Source organism: Zonotrichia albicollis, chromosome 1, assembly GCF_047830755.1.
Source record: "Zonotrichia albicollis isolate bZonAlb1 chromosome 1, bZonAlb1.hap1, whole genome shotgun sequence".
NCBI lineage: Eukaryota > Metazoa > Chordata > Aves > Passeriformes > Passerellidae > Zonotrichia > Zonotrichia albicollis.
Window position 1 is genome coordinate 48,928,685 of NC_133819.1, and position 21,039 is coordinate 48,949,723.

Consider the following 21,039-nt stretch of genomic DNA (forward strand, 5'->3'; position numbering starts at 1 on the left):
GGCACAACTGTCCCGCTCCCCAGCCCTGCCTGAGCCAGGCATGGCTCTGAGTCTGAGTTCTCATGCTGCTCATGCTCCCAGCTGCTCACTATGGCTCAGGGGAAGCACTCCCAGATGAAGGCACTCATTACGCCCTAGGCATAAATAACTACTCATGACCTCCCTGCTACACCATCCTTGAGTTCTCTCTCCTTGAGTTCTTGCCTGCAAGTGCTTTCTGGATTTCACAAGGCTTTTTATTTTAAATCCGCACAATTGGTTAATTTGGTGGATATTCTGCACAGATAGCAAATAAAATCTATGAGGCTCCTCCTCCCCACCTCCAACTCCATAGCTCATGACTGCCATGTAGCTGCTCTTCCTGCTACACAGCAGAGTGGGAGAGGAAATGAGCTGCAAAAACAAAGCTGCCCCAGCTGCATGAACTTCTTAGAAGAATGAAAATTAACACACAGAAAGCAAACTGCTAGAGATCATAGAGCTAATTAGCAGTAAAAAGTAATAATTAAAACTATAAAGCATGTCCCATAAAAATGCTGTTCTTTACAGTGTTTCCATGTAAAAATAGAATAATAATAAAAAACCTGGGGCTGCTCAAATTTGTTTGATAAAATAAGTCATGATGCATTACAATTTAGACAAATAGTAGTTCAGAATAGTACCAAGGCTATAAAGCATGAACATAACATATTGTTCTGGCAAGTGATAAAACTGCTCACAGTGACAGCTGTGATTTATGGAAGCAATTCAAATACACTTTGAAAGTATATTAGCTTTGCCTCTGCCCACAAAGGGTGCATATTAGCAGGGTAGGCCACGCTGGTGATAAATTACATACCAGCAAGAAGTGAAGGCAATTGGCAACATCAGATGCCCAAAGGCCCTAAGTTACTGTGATAATGTGGTTTTCAGGATAATACCTCACATGCCATGGCATCTGAGCGCCAAAAGAAACACATCAAAGCTGTATTTTCATTGGCTCTTTGGAAGATAATGTTACAATGGTGAGAGTTGATTGGGACTTCCCAGCTAAAACTGACATACAGAGCATTTACAAATTGGCTCTGGAACAAAGTCTGGCTCAGCGGGTCACAATTTAGATGCCACCTCTTGGGTGGAAGCTGGAAAATAACTGCCTCCTGCTTCCAGGCTGTAGGACTGAGGCAAGGTGCAGGCTACGGACCTAGAGCACACCTACTGCACGGCTTCAGCACAGTGGGCAAAGAGACCCAAGAGCTGCTGTGGTTTAGCTCTGCAAACACCCAGAATGGGATGGGGACACTGCAGTCCCCACCTGCAGCACCCCTTCTGTGAGGGAATCAAGTTTCTGGGCACACTTGTTCACTGATCACAGCAGCTCAATCTCACAGAAAAAGCCACGCTCTTCCCAGGGCTCAGAGCAGCACTGGCAAAGGAGCACAGAGAAAGCATGATGACAATGCCTTAACCCACAGCAGGGTTTTGCTAATGTAAAGCACTGAAAAATTATTTTAAGACACTTTGGGCTAAATTCTGTCCTCTGATGTACCAGCATAGATGAAGACTGACTTCAGAGTCAACCTGGACTTCAGGGGGTGTCCTTTGAAGAGCACACAGCCCTGGGCAGTGCTATGGAGAGCCATGTCTCAGGCTCTTCTCATATTACTAGGGGAAAGTTCAATAAATTATATCTGCCTCCAATTATTGCAGTCCTCCCATTCTGACACACTGGTAAGCTCATCTTTGTGTCCTGAATTAATGGCTAGGCCAAAGCAGTTACATCTTGCCATGGATCAAAAGAAGTTTATCAGCAGTTATACTGTAATGAGCTCATCTGCAAAAAATAAAGCACATTTAACAAAGACTTCCTGCCTGGTGGGAATTTTTAACTTATTTAATCCAAAACACTCCCTTGGGAAGTGATAATGAGTATCTATCCTATTTCTATGATACCCATTACTGTATAACCTGAGGACCTCAGGCATATGGCATGCTAACAGAATGAGCCTGGGAGTAACTTTTTAGTGGAAGTTGGCCATTTCTGGAGTTTTTCTGTATTTACTGGCTCTGAATGAAAAATGGCCCAGTGACACTGTAACTGAAAGGATATAAAACACCTATACATGGATTGATACTTTAAAAGTAAGTGAGCTAAATGCTTTCCCTACAGGTGGGGGCTTGGAGAAAATGCAAAAGGGATAAAACTGATTTTCCTAATTTTCCTAAAACATATAGGTAAAAAGAGCTCAGTACCTTTTTGAACCTTCCCCCTCCGTACTTTTAATCTAATAGAAGAAAAAATATTTTTTCTTGAATTGAAATTTTAGGTAGCACTGATACTACAGCACATTTCAGGGTATTCCATTTATTTACAGCTCTGCAGCACCATGCTTCTGTAGAAACATTTGCAGGAATTGAACTGATTGTGTGTTATGCCTTAGCCTTAATAGCTTTTTCATTGCTTGCTAATGGAAATATGGATTCAACATTAATTTAAACTTAATTCAGCGTAGAAGAATTAGCTTCATACAGTGTAATTACAATTTTTTTCTACAGCACTTCATAGAAATACAAGGCATAAATAGATTACTTCAAGCAAGGGAAAGAAATGAGAGCATTTTTGTTCCTTCAACAACAACTTGGATATGGAAACTGGAACAAGGAATGCACTCCCCCCTTTCTTTTTCTAGTCTGTACATTTCAGATTCATGTTTTTCACTTTAAATAAAGGAATGTCGATAGCATTCCTCAAATTCTACTTTACCAAAAAACCAGAAATATTCTGCTAAACTTTACCTCTGAGCAGGGGAGGGATAATTCCCCTCTACTGCAAATTGGGTAGGAGGCAGCAGTCATTGCTATAGCCTGTTGTCTTTATTTAGAAGAAACAGCAATACCCCTCCCTGTCCCATCACCTCCTTGTGACTTGATCTCCTGAAGCAAGGAAATAACCCTCACAGCATTCCAGCAGTCACAGTAAAAGTGACCAGAAAATGTTTATTTATACTCCTCCCACATACTCTAACCCAGAAAACATTCACTTTATCCCCTGTTCCCTAAAGATTTCACTCTTAAATACGTTCCAAATTCACCTTCTTCCCAAAACCCCATTTCTGCACTGCAGGCTTTGAAATGTCTTTCAGGACACTTCCCTGGAAGGATAACTTCTCTTTATGGGCACAGATGTTATTTTGTCTAAAGAGCCAAAATTACTGGAAACCTATTGCTCCATCTCCAGCTCCTCTGACAGCTTCCCAGCCTCCCTGGCCACAGCAGCCAGCCAAGCTGCTGCAGCTGCAGCTCATTTTTCTTCCCAAGGGAGAGCAGGAATGGTGTCCTGGGCCTCTGAGATCTCATTACAGAACAAAACCCAGCATCTTTTAATAGTGTGATGGACTTATGATTTCATTATTCTCTTTGCAAGGGAAGATTCCACAGAAAGCACCATCAAAAGGAAAGCAGAAAATGTGGTCTCTGAAACTTGCTGAGGTATATTGTCCCCACCACTCCCTTCATTTATACTAGGTATTCAATAATATCCTAGCCATGACTTTAGATGTGGGCTCAGCAACACAAACAAATTAACACAAAAACTAGAAATGCTCCATACATGTCAGGTTCCTTAGGTGTACAAGAAAATAGCAGCGGGATTCCCAGGCCTAAGACACTGTTCTGGAAAGCTGTCATAGAAGGTAAATATAGTATAAAAGCAGAGAGTATTTTGCCACATGCTTTTACAGCCTAGTAACTAAAAAGAATGTTTTTGCAGTGCTGTCCTTCAACTGAAAGGAAAATTCCCCACTACATTATGTTCAATTTTTCAGTTTCTGTTATGTCAATATTACAATCTTTTGTAACAAGAAGACAAAAGCTTCTTCATCTTCTTGAAATCAATATTACTTCTCAGGCAAGGGCAACTGGTGTCTCTTTGCTAAGGCTCTATTTTAACATACTGCCAAAATACAAATACAATTCTTACTCAATAGATAATAATCTGCTTTTCAAGACCAAAGGCTGAAGTAGCCAGGATGAAAAGCCTGCACATATTTTAGTATGCAGCACCATTCTTTCCCAACCCTGCAAGCAAATCAGAATTCTGGTGGTGCAGGATGGTCTGTGCAGATGCACCTGTCCAAATGTCAGCTCACACCAGCAGAAGGTTAAGGTCCAAACTAAAGAGAAATCTTATACTCCCCAAGATTCCCTTCATGCCAACCCTGCTCCACAGTGTGATCACAGCAGCTTCACCACTGAAGGACACTTCAGCAGAGAACTGCATTATTCCTCAAGTTAGGGATACATTGAATTGCAAGAAAAAGCTTGATAAATAAATCTGCAGCAAACCACACAGAGTGACAACTATACAGAGACAAACAGATCCCTGAAATGAAAAACAAGCACTGAAAACTGGAAGAAACTTGTCATTGCTTGGCTATAGCTGCATTCTCTTTAGAGGTCATATTTCCAGCTTTCAAAAATTGGAATACAGGTCGATGCATTTGTGTCTGAATGGCCTTGGAGAGCACCAGGGAGCAAGGCTAAGTATTCAGAAATCAGAAAAAAGGCAATGCAAAAGTACTCCCTACAACCTTAATTCCAGTGACATAGGCACATATGAATGAGATCCAGTATTTAATTACCTAACAATCATGTATATTACAACAGAATTTGCCCTAAAAATTGCTGAAGAATTGGAATTCATGTGAAAAATGCTTCAGCAGAATTCCTAATCTTTACATTTCCTATGTTGCAAACCACAGGAGGACTTCAAAACAGTATTCAGCATGACAGCTTATAAAGACTTTACCTCAGCCCTTACACAGGTCTCGACATTCAAGAGCACAGATGGATTGGTAAACATTGTTTAGCAGTTTTCTCCAGATGGATCCTTTGTGAGCTGTGGGAAAAATCCTGTGAGAAGTTGGCTGAGTAGGCAAAGTGAATTTCAAAAGATCAAGCCTCGATGAAATCTGCATCTGCTTTTGCTGGGGCTCTTCAAAAGGGCAAATATCTTGTCAAATGTTAACCTCCTGCCCTGGGGAGAAGTGGCGCTGGAAGCCACAATTTTTCTTTTCCCCTTGTTTAGTCACATGGGGGAGAACAGACGTACCTAAGCACATTCTCCTCTTTCTCAGAAGACACACATGTAGGGCTTTTGGGAATTTTATAAAGAGGTTCATCTTTGGAAAGAAACAGATGGACACAAGGCAGACTAAAGAAAAAGAAAAGGAAAAAACTCCACACAAACTTGTCTTGGGGTCATTAAAAAGCATTTGTATTAAAGGTGTTAAAAAATCAGCTGCTGGCCAGTCGGGATCCAAGAAGAATTCACTGTTCCTAAGGAAACAAGCAGGTCTGCCTAGGAAGACCCCAACATTCATGCAATGAAGGACAGCTCTTGGGCCCCACATAAATCTTCCCAAGGACACCAGCAGTCCACAGGCTGTGTTCCTAGTGGGACAGATACAGTGAGTTGGAGAAATTACAGGTGTTCAGATACACTAGCTTTTAAGAAGACAGATTCAGCATCTTAATTCAGTCCTTCTTTAGACACTAAAAGGCAACAGAAAATGCTTGGATAGCCAATTTCTGAGCAAAGACAAACATTCAGCTAATATACTGAATCCTACAACAGTGCTTTTACTATCTTCATTGTACATCAAGACTAAGGGAGTTTCTTGAGCAATTCATAGGCTTTTTTGGAAAATTAATCTAAAGTTATACCTAGTTTCAAAACCACTAGAAAGATGTGACACATGACCTTTACCTAAGGAATTGAATAACAATTTTGATTATAGCTTTTCCTTATTTACAGCACAACCTAATTATGAAACTACATGCATGACCTCACCTAACTGCTGGACTTCTGGGATTCATGCCAACAAGCTGGTTCTTCAGATTTTTGAAAATAAGTCAAGTCTTGAAAATTAAGCAGGTGGTTTTCAACCAAGGGCTGATTCCTGCCATGGACACTTGAACCCCCTTTTCTACATCCAGAAAGCTTCCACATTCCCTGAATATTCTCTAATCATTAAGCTCTATGGACCTTACCATAAATGAAGGATAGCTGGGAGTTCTTTGACTTTTAGGTATTATAAAATGACTCTAGTTCCCAAACTGTTGAACAAGAAGATGAATGACACATTCTTGCATCTACTAAAGCAAAATCAGAAATCAAACACCTGCAGAGCAGATCCACCAACATCCACCCCTGCTCCATGGCCAGCACAGTGTGCAGTGCAAGCCCTACCTCTCAGCATTACAGATCTCTCACAGCACAAAACAGACATAAACCAAGTGAAATCACATTTACAGTTAACAAAACTTACTGAGATTTTCAGATTACTAGAGTATAGCATAAAAACTAGGCTACCACTTGTTTCATCTCCAGATCAAACATCTCCACACCTAAAGTTTTTGAAAGCACTGTGACAAAGCTGCTTTAAACCAGACAATCAACAGAAGTTTTTGACATTTACTTTTGTGCTTAGTGAGCTCAGCATGATTAGAGCTCCCTAAGTAACTACTGATAGACTTGCACACCACAACATAATGAAAAGAAGATGAAAAGGAAAGGTGTGAGGCCACTTCAGGGGAAATCAGAGAAAGATTTTGGTTTATCAGCCCATTTTCTATGTCATTGTTCACCTTCTTGGTATGCAGCAGCCACCAGAAGTATATTAAAATTTAAAAAAACCTATAAAAATAAGAAATTCAGGATTTGTTTTCGAAGCCAATTTTGCAGTCACTCAGCAAAGCACCCTGCTGGGATTGCTTCAAAGAAATACAACTGCTTTGCTAACTGGAGACTCAGGCTGTTCCCCCTCATTCTCTCAGTTTCAATTTGATGGATGTCCTGAGTCTGTTTACCTACAGGAGGAAACTCAGGAAAAGACTTCTTGCTGATTAATTATGGCCTACTTGGAATCAACATTTTTCTAGTCATCTAGAAATAACTCTCTAAGACAAATTGGTTTTCCATGTGCCCACACCTGTTTCTCCAATAAATCATACCTTTCTAAATACACAATGGGCCACATTATAGCAAAAAGAGCAGTCTAATGCATTCCAAACACCACTCTAAACTTATGCAATGTAGCAATCAGGACCAAGTAGACTGAGCAGACAGATACTGAACTGAATTTCTCCTTCCTCTAGGTTTCAAATTGGTCAGGAAACTGATTTAGGACCACATATAGCCTTTAATAAAAAATGGTTAGCTTTGCACTTCTACATTTTTCCTTATAATGGAACAAATAAATACATCAAAGGGGGGAAAAAGTGTGTGTGTGGGGGAAGGTAAAAATGTTAGCTCCGTATCTTCTATTCCATACCTTCTTTAGTTCCATAAATTTTGACACACCACATCAGCCTTTGTAATCATTTGGTTAATCTCAAATTTCAAGAGAAGAAACTATGAGTGTATGAGCAACTGTACATCACATTTATTTAAATTTATAAAAAGAAATAAATCTTCAGTTTAGTTTGTAAGTGCTCCACAGCACACTATCAACATCGAGAAGAAATGGGTGAAAGTAGATGAGTCTTAATCACTGTGAAGTGTCCACCAGGGAAGTACAAATATGGCTCACTCCATACATACATTATCTCCAAGAAATTAGTGTGCAGACTCAACAATGCCCTACAAACCCACTGCCACTGCTAGCTGTGTTTTCTAGGAACAAATTTCCTGCTCCTCATCCTGCAAAGACAGATTTCTGGGAAACAGAGATGAACAATTCAAAGAAAAGCAGAATAATATTTGCTTTATTATATTTAGGAATGCTTTCTTCCTGAACAGAAACAGACATAACAAACTCATGGCTTCCCTTTTTTATGGAACTAGCCTGGGGCTTGAATAGCTCCTGCCTATTGCTCTAGTGAAGCAGGATGCTGAGGCAGGGGGTTCTGCACTCAAAAGATACAGCTCTTTTCACTCCTGCATTTATTTTTTTTCTCACATCCTTTGTCTCTCCTTCCCAGAGTATCCTGTGCACTGCTCCATGACATGAACTGCTGACCCATTCATACATGCTTCATTGATCCTTTCACCAGCCAGCTTCCACTGACTTGGCTGGAAAGTCCCAAGGTGAAGCGAGGTTAAAAACACTGCTTTGGGATCTGCAAGGTTTGCATGGGAGCTATAAGGAAAGGCACTGTGGGCAAGAGAGAAGCTCAGGATGAAGCAGCCCTCTGTTGTATCCTCAGTCTCCTCAGCACCACTCCACAGTGGAACAGAAACTTTATATGAAGGGACCCACTGAAAATTTTGTGGAAGGCAGTACTGACAGTAGTACTTAGTGAAGAGCAGGAAATTCTTTGACAGATGTTAATGCACCCATGCACCTTGGACATTACCTTCTCCCTCTGTAAAACAAGTCCTCTCATCAGAGGCTCTATGTGAGCTATAGCTGAGAGAGCACAAGAGCATTTGCCTATGTCAACATTGCAATATAAATCATCTTGTGTTAGCTTGGGTATAAAATCCACTCTGTAAAACCCCAGCTACACTCTCTTATGCACAAATCACAATCAAATTCATACTCTTCTGGAACAAAGAACATCAGGAAACCTAATTCAAGTTTCTTATTCCTGCATTAGATGATAATTCTATTTCACCAAATTACTTTTGCCTTGCGATGTAGCTGCATTTATAATTATTTATTGCCCAGCTCAAGGTTAAGTGAAGGAACAGCTTCACTGAGATCCTGTAGAAGCCCTTATTTTTCACAATGTGCTACAGAAGATTAATTGCTTTCTATTTCTCCAATTGAGAGAGAATTAAAATTGCCATTTGATACAAACTATTAATCCAGCAATCATTTTGAAGTTGCACATTGCTTCTTATAATTTAATACATTTCCTCTCTTTTTCTTATTCTATAAAGTAGTACTTGGGAACCTTAAAAATTCAATTTGTGGAGGTTCATTTGTAGGACCTGTATAAAGGTCTGCACTCCTCCAGACTCAGTACCTGATGAAGGTAGCTCTCAACAAAGAGAAAGCTGGAAATGCAGCAATGTTGAGCAGATGCTATTGAAGATGTTCTGTTTTACCAGCATGCTACTTGGAAGTCCTGAGGACAGTGCTGAAGCACATAACAAAATGTTTTGATAACACTGACAGAAAGAGCAAAAGCACATATATATACACATACATACACATAAGCCTAAATATTTGCTTGCTCAGAAATGGCTGGGTCTTTTTTTTTTCTTCTTTTTCTTTAAGCAATGCCACAGGGCCAAGGTCCTTCAGAGAGAGATTATTTGCTACAAGAAAAAGACTGCTGGTATTTTCAGGCAAAGTCCACTGCCCATGTCTCATGATGGCTGTGGGTTTTCATTCTGCAAGCAAATCTAAGGAACACCAAGAATGAAGACAATGAGAAACTCAAACTGCAGCAGATCCACAAATTACTCCAAACACTAACATTTAGGAAAACACACTTGGGGACTCTAGATGTCCAACAATATAAAAAATATGCTTCCTGTCTTCAGCACTCAGTAGGAGCTTTGGATGCCCAACTTTTTACAGGTGTGAATGAAGAAACAGTTGCCACAGTAAAAGCTTTTTCTTTCTTTTTCTGATTTACCTAAGCTAAGGAACATTTTTGAGAGGTGGAAAACAGTCCTGAACTGGATGGCCACCATGGCAGATGCCTTAACATTTTTTTTTTTAGACTTGATTGCAAGCTCTCTTCCTGGTCTCAGGAGTGAAAAAGAAAATTTCTTCATATTTGTATTTCTTCATACCTAGTTCTTAGTTAGGAGGTGTCTTAAGATTTGCTGTAGCTCCTTGGTATGACAAAAAAACATTATTGCACAGCATGGCTTCTTTTTTTTTCTTTGTCCTTAAGCATTTACATGACAGTAATCAAAAGACCATTTGTAATCAAAAGACCACATTTGTAACCAACACACTAGGATCCTGGGAAGTGCATTGAAAAGAAAAGTTCAATTAAATATGTAAAAATTCAGAATGAAAATCTGTGTTGAAGCACTTTTAATCTCAGCTCTTCTCAGAGAAACTGTAAAAGCTTATCTGACTTCCCATTACTTGTTGCACTAGGGATTCAAACTTCTAAAAAAGGCACTGTGGAACAAGGAACTGCAGTTCAACATATTGAGGAATGCTGCTTGTTTGTCTCTCCATCCTGAAATTAACATTCCTGATCGGGTCATAGTCATGTCTTGCCACCAACACATAAGCAGAAGCAGAAATAGCAGCTTTATTTTTCCATTCTGGAGTGAATTAACATAAAATTACTCACATTTACAGCAAAGTCCTAGGACTGGCAACCAAGGCCAAATAAAGAAACACTTCTTTCCTTCCTCAATCTACATCCCATCAGACATGAAAGAACCCTCACCAGGGTCTGCAGCAAGAAAACCTGTGTTTATCCTTATCATTCATAATGACAAATGCCAGAGATACCCACTGGAAGTGAAACCTCAGCAGGGGCTATGTATTACTAGTAATAACAGAAATAATCAAGCTGTTGTTAGAGCCAGACACTCAGACAGCAAATTCAATTTTTTTTTATTTTCTGTTCAATACCAATGACAGCTACCAGCCATCATGCATTACAATTAGCTCATGCTGCAGGAATGCTTTCTGCTCTGGTGCATAATGAGTGAACTGCAACAGAGAGCAGAACCTGGGGAAGAGGTGAACAACTTTTTGGAGGGGTATCACATATCCTTCCCAGTTGCTAAGGAAACCAGCTGCTTTCTTTGGGAAGACTCAAGGACTGCCTCTTTTACACATCCATACTATGAGCATTATTTCACTTGCAAACTAACAAAGGAGAACTTTCAAAAAATGCTAATTTGCTAAATAAATTAATACATTCTATATAACTACCATTGGTGAGTGCAAATAAAAATGTCCTTGCATTTGCAGAGGGATGCTGTTCCTGTGGGTAGTTTAGGTAAACAATAAGAGCCTCTGACAAAGGCTGAACAAAATTCAGGTAAAGACACTGTGACTTTATAATATATCAGGACTGGTTAGCAGAGCACTGCTTCAGTTACTGCGACATCATTCTTGAGTTCCTCTGCCCTAACACTGAAAGCACACTGTCGGCCCTTCCTCCAGCATACTCACACATGATTCTTTTACTGCCTCCCAATCTAAATATGTGTCCTGTTCTATGGAGTTTTACAACTGCAAAGTGTGCTTCGATTCTTAAACCCTCAATCAATAGCAACTGTGAGGCAAAAGCTCCCCCTGCTCTTCCTTCCCACAGTGCAGATCTCTGCTGTACATTCAGAGTTTTTTCCATTATTAGCTGAGACCCAAAAGCCCTCCACTTCTGCATTCCACTGCATGCTTTCATCTGCAGAACAGCTACATAGAAGTGAGCCCCAAAGTCTACAGACCTCCTGTGAGCAGCGTGCCTGAAGCAGAGCTGGAGATGGCCTTTGTCCCTGCAGAAAGGCTTTCCAGCATTTCTGTCAATGGCGGCGCTCCACTAGTTCTGCCAATGGCAGGATGGTATCAGAAAAAAAAAAAAAAAAAAAAAAAAAAAATGAAATCTGCCTTTGCTCTCAAGGACTACAATATAAACCTCTCAATTATTCAGTGCTGGAAAATTCCACCGCAAGAAGTGGGAGTGCTGCACATTGATCCAACACAGAATTAGCAGCAGAGATGATGTATGACTCTTTTTAGCAAAGAAAAGCCAGAAATACAAAGATTCTTTGTAGACATTGTTGAATACCTTAGTGTGTTATTTTCATTATCATACAGCCTCTGTAATTTTTACAAAGGCTATTTTGAAGTTCTGTCTACTGTACAACACTGTTAGAAATACTCCTCTCTCTCTGTTGTTCCTGTGTATTAACTAACATGAGACTAACACACTCTCTACAACAAAATTAAAATTAAAAAATTTGTATTTTACTTTGAAACACTGGAAATGCTGTCAGAAATGGCTTAAATTCTAATTAGCATTAGAGAAGTTGAATACAACTTGTGATGCCTTGAAAGAAAACCAGAAATAAGTGCCTGTCTTAAGACCATTCTAGCTGCTGAACCTACCAGTGTTCTCTTCCCTCAATACTTCCCCTCTCCTGGTGTGAATCCTGAATAATTAAACAAGTCATTTGAGGAAGAACAAAGCTTTCTGAAAAAAGTAATTTCATCTTTTAATTTTCAGAGTCAGGTATGCTGTAGGAAGTGTGATAGTATTAATTCTGCTATTAATTTAAATTACAGATATTCTATAAAGTTGAATGCTGGTTCAGTACTGGTGCAGCACTATTGCATAAAGTCAGGAAGACAAAAGGATTAGTGGTTTTAAGATTAGAAATTGAAAAAAATTTAAGCCTGAATCCTGACTCATTCAGCAACCTTCTCAAAAAGTCTTGAATGAACTATTTGTTCACAGCATCCTCCTCAGGCAGTAAGAAGAATGAAATCCAGAGCACAAAATTTCAGGTAGCATGGGCTACCTGACATCCTCCCAGGACGAGACATCCTGTCTAAATGGAAGCATGCTTGTAGGGAAAGCTCTAAGCTTCTGGATAATTTAAACATAAAATACTTGAACAGAAACTAATAACATCGGTGTGGATCACTTCAAGATCACAATTTTTAACTTAGTCCGACTGAAATTTCTCCAAACTCTCTCTTGATCTGGTCATACTATTTCACTAAATTCTTATAAAATTCAAAGCCTTCCATCAACATTAATGAGCATAGCACTACATTTATGTATCTAGAACAGTAGGGCTCTGTCCCTCCTGTTCCTGTCAAGCCTCTGTGAAAATGAGATTCACCCTCCTTGTGATTCACTGCTTTTTAGGAGCAGCAGTATCTGCTGAAAAGAATAGCACTGAACACAGATGGACACCTTCCATACAAATCCATTTCTATAACACAGTGAGCAATTACTGTTAGAGAAACAGTTTCTTCAGATAATTAGATACTTAAAAATTGAAGTTGTTTATGTTTATATAAGCAGTGAAATTATAGACAGAATTATGGAAACGAATCCATCATGGACCATGAGCTCTTGTCAGGTTGGTAATGAAGGTAGAAAGCAGCAATCTTTCTTTATAAGGTTCTCTAATGACCATGATAACAAACCAATTTTGTTTTTAGTGCTGCACATTTCCCTTCCCCCATTTTTTTCCCACTAAGTATCAGCTCATGGTGACAAATGCTTTCAGAAGACAAAGAGGATAAAAGAGGCTTGAAGTTAACACTCTTCAATTATGCTGACACTGAAATGATTAAATTAAGCAAAAATTCAGTATTTCATTGTCTTTTTGACTCTGATGCCTACCTAAAAAAATTTATGGACTCTGTTAAGGTACATTTTGTCTTCACTTAAAATTTGTTTCAGAGGTGCATTTAAGAGACAATTACCTCTTCTACTTTACTGGAAGCTGTAAAGGCTTATAATACTGCTCTCCATCAGGAACCTTTTCTTCAAGACAAACACTTGCTGTTTACAGAAGATCCATGAACACTGGTTAAGAAAGGACTGTACACCCAGACAATGTTCAGATATATATTTTTCTCATATTAGGACTTTCTTAGCCTACTGTACACGAGCAAATATGTTGCTTTTAGGAAAAAAATAGAGAAATTTCCTATTCTCTCTGAGTCTTCTCCTGATATCTGGGCCCTGAAACAGGTTATAATGGCATTATTTGTTGATTCTTGAATATATGAGAAATCCTAACATCATTACATTAATCTCCAAAATTACAGAACAACAAATTATGTAAAATAGCATCTTATTTTGTTTGGAAATATTATAGTGCAAGGTTTTGGCAGGAAAACTTACTATCAAAGTACTATAGCTACATAAAGATCTACTAAAGATCTCAGCTTTAATCTCCTCAAAAGATTATTTCATTGCTGATGCAAAACACTCCACAGACATTTACCTTACAACTGCATGATGAATCAAGCTAACAGCCTCTTAGAACTAGGCCCAAGCAAGAAGATAAATATTATTTTATCCATAAAATTTCTGTTGCACTCTGAAATTATCTGGAACATGAGGCAAACACACAACAATGAACCAGAGAAGGAAAAAAATAATGTAATTTGTTGCAGCTTGTTCATTTGTGAACAGCAATAAGAGTTGCATATCCGAAGATAATACTCATGTATTTATCCAGCTCATACTTATGAAGCACTTCAGAGATGAAAAATCCTCAAAGTGCTCAGCATTTGCTAAAATAGGAGAAAATAGACACACAGATATAAAATAAAACATTGCTGACTTCTTCTGTCATGACAAAATAGAAATAATTACTGATTTATCATCAATACATCTCTATTTTTCTACTCAGACAGTAACTAGGATCAGTCTATCAAAATAGAGATAATTACTGAAGAATGAAATACTGATGATGCCAGACATGCAATTTACAGAAAGCACTGCTAGATGCAAATACAGAAATAATATTTTCTTCCATGTGCTCCCAAAACTGGGCACTCCACAGCATCACCTGTTACAGAGGGCAGAAATGGTTTAAACAGCAACATACCCAAATGGTTTGAAAAATGAGCATACTGTTTTTGAGAATACCTGCCTGAACACACCTTAAGAGTCCACCTATCACATCGTACATATGCCATGGTGTGACAGACACCAGCTCAACCCTGGCCCCACCCAATGGCAACACTTTGAAAAACTTGGCACTGAACACGAAAATGGTGCAGAAAAAGCATAACAAAGAAGAGCAACAATGGCATGAGTGAAACAAAAGTATTTCTGTTTACACTGATACCACATTTTGGCTCAAACAGAAATGAACATAATTCAAACGGCAAACATTTGCACAAAAAATCTTCATGGAGGACACTGTACTAGGCTTCTGCCAGAAATGGGTCACTTAGGTTCTCACATAAGCCAGCACTTAGGCAAATAAAAATAAAAAGGGTAAATAAACACACAAAATGTTTTCAGCCTTCTCTCCAAATGATTTATTGCTGCCAGAGCTCTAATCTAATTTTAGGTGAGCTCATCCTTTTTTCTGCCTTGGAGCCATTTTAACTCAATATTGCTCTTCTTCCAGAGCCACGAGAGAGTACAGGCTCCCTCAGCCACCACAGAGGCTGTGCAGATATTTTGCTTTAGCTGTCTGTTGTAAAAGTCATCAATATCGCTTCATCCTGAAGAGACCTTTTCTAACAAAAATGAAAACAAATCGCTAACATTAGATGAAACTTTGACCTCTGCATCCCAAAGCAGGGGAAGTAAGATCTGAACTCCTTGTTGTTGCTTGGAAAACTTCCAAAAGCTCCTCCAGGCAGCCAAATTTTTAATTTAAATAAAGTATTTCCTGAGCTGCCAGGCTGAGGTTGCCTCCTTGCTCGCCCTGCGTAGGAGCCATCCAGCAGATCCAGCTGGGCTCCCCTGGGCCTGCCTGCACCACAGCCGTCCTCTCTCCGAAACAGCAGCAAGTGATGTGAGGTCTTTGGGGAAACCATTTCAGAAATCATCTTTTCATCTGCCTCCTTCCCATCTGTTCACCCTTCCCATCCTGAGTATTCCCATACTACACTCTGTTTCACAAACACTATTTTCCATCATAGCTTCTTGTTCTGGCCCCTCGCTACCCCTGGCTCCTCGTGTGCTGATCTGAAGCTAAGTCTGTGTGGGAAGAAAATGGAAGTCTGAAACACTTGCTTGTGGATTGCTATTTTCTGGTCATACACAGCTATTTGTTTCCCAAATACCAAGAGATGCAGTAAATCTGAACGATTCTTACACCACCTCCAAAACAAGACCTGTAGGGAACTGCAATCTGCTTCCTGTCACACTTACCACACGCTGGGACCATGACTAGGGAAAAGGATGTATCAGAGGCCAAAGGGATGAACTAGTGCGCAAAATTGTTCTCAGACACGTCTCAAGATCTGAGAATAGCTAAACACTTAAAATCATCACCACAGCAGGGAGTCTAAACTGTAGACACAATGTTTTCATTTTTAAACAAGAGATAAAAATAATACTTCTAACTGAGCAGGCAGCTCAAAGAGTGGAATGCAGGGAAAGACCGATGCGCTAGAAATTTTACACAAACTCCTTGACTCGTGTTTTCCAAACATGTAAGGAAAACAATGCAGTAAACACTGAAACAAAATTAGCATTTGCATCTCTGCATTTGTCTGCACTCAACAGCTCCTGTGCTACAGTATATCTTTAAAACTAGGACTTTCACACAGCTGGATCTTCTCCGGAACATCACTCATATGTCAGACCATCTCTTGGGCATATCACTTACCATATTCTCCGCTAGGCTATAGATGTAGCATTAAACTGACAAATATGGTTTTATAACAACACAGTAGATCTAGATAATGTCATCTAAGTTGATTTGCACTTTGTTTCAAGGATCTACTATATAGAGATAATAAATATGGTACCAGACTGTCAGGCAGGAGAAGCTAGAAGAGACAGATGACCTTTGTGCAATACTTCACCCTCTTCTCTCTCAGGAATGTATAATATGAAGGTATGAAAGCAGACACAGTCAGTCACACTGACACTGACCAAAATGTCACCAATTTTATTAGAACACAGAACAGCATAAAAAAAAGTAATGAATTGCTTAGTTATAGCTGTGTTTGCTGTGTCTTTGTCTCCCTGAGCGCCTGAGAGAGTGGAACAAAATTGCCAGCAGTCACATTATGGAGATAGGTTGACAAGCTGGATGACCCCATAAGTCTTGTTCACATCTCATGTCTGGGCTCTTGACTTGCATCTTAAATGACTTCCATATCAAGGCTATTGCAGGGAATCTGCTTTGCCATTCTAAGGGTTTCTGCCAAACTGACATGGAATGATGAATGCTTTGTTCTACCTGGCACATCTGGAAAAACAAAATCTGGAAAAACAAAACCCACCCCTCCACCTCCTCCCCCTACGCCTGGAGTTACTGTTTGAGACACCGTATGAGGGAAGGTGTGCACTAAAGAAACAGAAAGGAAATGAATAAATTTTAAAAACCTCCAGCACCAGAATTATTTATTCCCTTGAAATGCGACGACTCTTTGACAACCACAATTCCTGCTCTCTCCCAACACGCACCAGCCCAGCTCCCCCTCTGTCCCTGTCACTCTGGAGTGATGCGGGGTGGCGTGACACAGCAGGAAAAGAGACCGGTTCACTGTGAGACCTGCTACTCACTCTCTTACAGTGTAACGGCCCCCCTTCCAGCCGCACTGCTGCGGGCAGCCGCTCCCCGTGGTGCCAACCGCGCACAGCCCTGCCGCTCCTTGGCACAGGCACAGCACAAGCTGCGGAGAACAACCGGCCCCTTCTGCCTCACTGCAGGCCTGCCCACCTCAAAGGGCGGTACAAACACTTGAGGAGCTCCCATGGCAGAGGGCAACCACAATGGGTGGCTTGAAGGTGCACTGTGACTGCTCACACCAGCTCCCTCTCAGCTGTCTCTGAGCCCAGCACTTGGAGCATGGACACTGAGGACACTGCATGCAGGACTGCAGGGATAGAGGATGCAACCCCTGCTCTTCCATTGCTCGGGATGTCCAAGCAAAAGGCTTCTCAATTTCTAATTTCCACTGTCTTTTCAAACAGAACAGCAACCAGCTTTCTCCTCTGCTGTTCAGTTAGAGCACAACCAGCAGGTTTCACCTGCAAAGGCACTGTGAGCAGCTGAAGAAAGGAGTACCAGATGTACATACCTGCTTGCTGGGCAGTCTGGGGGATCTGTTGACTCCGCTGTGCGTTGTACTGAACTGAGGCAATGGGTCTGTACTGCTGAGTTGTTGAGGTAGGGTACTGACCAGATGGGTAATAATACACTGGCATCTGCAAAGAAAGAGAACAGTAAACTCTAGAAATCAAAGATTCATAAAATAAAACAAAACAGGGAGGGGGAGCAGAAGTTCAAATCAAGCATATTAGTGGTAATGGCAATCAAGAGAAGAGGTTTGCCTCCTGTCTCTTCAAGATTTGCTGCTTGCTTTCAGCTGTGCTAGGAAAGGACTACAAGTGCCCACATTTATTTTCAGATACTTTAAGAAATAGGAAAAAAAAAAGAATTTTAATTTAAAGAGAAAAAAACATAAGATTCATAAAAAGCTACATATATATACCAAAGAAAAAATATCACAGTAACATTTTATCATAGTAACATATCAAAAGCTGCAGAAAAACAGATGCAAACAACACCTTCCATATCAACATAACACTTACAGACAGCATGTTGAACCATTAAAGGAACCCCGGAGAAAATGGTCCAATCAAAGCAAGGAGCACAAATACACAGAAACATGGTGGAGAGCAAGATGGAGCATGTGCACCCCTAACACTTGTAAGGAAATTATCAGATTGATGCTTCTGTTTAACATGTACATCCCTCCTTACATGAACATTTCTCTCTAAAACCTTTCTTGCTCTTGTTGTGAAAACAATTACAGTTCAAAAAATAATCATAGCTGTTTTCTTGCAGGAGCTGAGGATAGGCATTAAGTCAGCAAGTTCTGCTAAATGGACATCTTTTTTCTTCTATTATTACTGTTATTACAGAGAAACGTGTACTACATCTCCTACATCACACAAGTGAGATGATGGTGACTGCAGGAAAGGATTTTTTCCTATATATGCCACACCACTGTTACAGAGACATTTGAGTTAAACAGCTTTCAACTGACCCTTCACAAGTTCAAAGCACTCAAAATTTTTCATTTTCAGCTGTCAGGGATACTTCAGGCATCTGATAGACTTTGGCAATGTATGGTATGAACAGACTGCAGAGGGATACAGGCTTAGGAGAACATTGCTTCTCTCTCAGCTTCTGCCACAGCAGTCAGCATTTCTTAATAAAATTTTTTTTCTCACTTTGTGCATAGCATTTATCCTACATAGACATATGCACAGAGTCAGACCAAATGCTTTTATTTTTTTCATGCAAAAACAAGAACTATTTTCCCCACTTTTATCTGCATGGAAGAAATATTCCTGATACAGATCATTCAATTCAATCATCCATAAAGTTAGCAGAGTAAAGGTAACGACTGCTAGGACATCATAAGAGAGATCAGAAATTCTCCTTGGAAAATTTCCAGTCTCAGATGAGGAAAAAAAAATGGCATAGACACAAAAGATTAGACAAGAATAGGCTATGGATTGCTACTTGGGCAAGTAGAAGCCTACTGAATGGGTAGCTGTGGTGGGAGAAGGGTTAGGATTAACAAAGCTGGACTGGGTGTTGTCAGGGAAATTACCCTGCAGACCAACTGACAGTCAACAGCATCTGTCAATCAAGAGGCTGAACACCCATCCATTCTTCAAGGATGGGTGTTTATTTTTTTTTTCTATTAATTTTCTTTTCAAAGAATTGATTTTTTTCCCCCCTCTCTCTGCTTTTATCAGCCAAGTCAAGCAAGTATGAGAAAAACAAGGTTTTGACTGGAAAATGCTGTAAGCTACCCTCCCTCCAGACAATACCAAGTGACACCTAATGGATAGTGCCTGCCATTTGTGTTGTCAGTGACTAATGTAACAAAACCAAAATGCCTTTGTAGAATGGACACCACTATTAAGAATTTGTTTCTCTGCAAAGAAAAGCCACAAGGAATAGGAAGGTGGGCCCACATGTTTAAGACACAAAATCATTCTTTAAGCAGCATAAACTGTGGATCAGGAAAGTTTAGTGTGATAAACTCATCTCGTGGACAGCTGATTGCTCTCAGCAACACTCTGCAGCAGGAGGCTTGAAAGAAATGAGGAGACCCACTCTAAGTCAAGTCAATGGAAATATTTGATCCAGCCTTGGAGCAGAGGAACAGAACAGACATTCTTTCAAATATTCTTTATTTTCTATTAACATATTCTACAAACCAAAGAATATTAAACCCCTGTGGAACTGCTCTCACTTATCCTGCCAAGAGCTTAATATCACTTAAAGGATTTGTTTTATCTACCCTCCAGTTCCTCATTTTCCAGTGCAGACTAGCCCCTAGATATTTAAAAAACTTGAGCATTTGGCAACAATAAGAATTATCTCTTTGGAAATGATTCTGTAGGTATTAACCTTAAAACATAACTTGAAGAATCTAAGTTTTGAAGTCAGGTTTATAGTTGAACCAGCTGAGCAAAAAAATATATACACTAAAGCATACACTCCTTTATTTTTACCACACACATAAAACCTCAGCATTGGTCAAAGGGTTCTTTCCCTTGCTCTCATTTTCTCAATTCATTGGAATACATTTGTTATGCAACCCACTTGAAAGTTTATGAGAGTGCAATCTATCAGCATGAAAAAAATGTTAGTAGTAGAAGGGTAAAAAAAAAATCTTTCACTTATAAAAATTAAAGAATTGGACAGTAGTTATGCACACGACATGGAAACAAGAGGTTTGGCTTTTGATGGGATTTGTTCTTTTGGTTTTGTGTCTATGTGTGTTTTGTTGTTGTTTTTGCTTTTGTTAGCTCAGTTTTTGTTTGGTGAGGGGGCAGGTTTGTTTTTTAAAAGCTCACACATTAAAAGAAGGGCTTGGTGTAAAATATAGACATGATCTAAAATAGGTCTTTTATGCTTGAGGGGCTTGGATGGATCCATTCTCATTTATCTTGAGTACATCTGTGTGTCAGTAGTTGAAATGTTATTTTTCCTTTCTGATTCCACTTTGGTGAACAGTGGAATTAGAGGGATCAGAGATAACAAGTATCACTTACATCATCTGCGCTGATCCTCTTGAATTTTTTACCTTCTCATCACATCAGTGTTACTAAAACGTTTACTTATGTGCTCTTCAACAAAAAGCATTACATTTCTGTAGCAGCCAGCCAACATGCCAAATTATACTTGAGTTGCATTCCCATGTGAAATGCACAATCCAACCTTCAACCTTTTGCTTGTAAAACATTTTATTTACAGAACCAGAAGGTTTCCATGGCACTAACAAGCATGCCAATGAAGCTGTATGGTTACCCTAAAACTAAAATAAATTTACCAAAAAAGTGTTCTTCTAAGACTATAACCTAAATAAATGCCACCTCTTTTAGTCTAAAAGCACAATTTTTGGTCTTAATCCTTGACTGTGAAAAATAATTTTTAGT

The 21,039-nt window shown here is 39.6% G+C and overlaps 1 protein-coding gene across 9 annotated transcripts in view; it reads right to left on the minus strand.

Annotated features, from left to right (window-relative positions):
* Positions 1 to 21,039, minus strand: part of ARPP21 (cAMP regulated phosphoprotein 21) — a 104,462-nt gene that overhangs the window by 18,989 nt on the left and 64,434 nt on the right. For all 9 annotated transcript variants that reach the window (XM_026792719.2, XM_026792729.2, XM_074540751.1 and 6 more), the window contains one exon: positions 17,655 to 17,781. In XM_026792719.2, the coding sequence (XP_026648520.1) occupies positions 17,655 to 17,781 (127 nt within the window). The remainder of the gene's footprint in view (positions 1 to 17,654; positions 17,782 to 21,039) is intronic.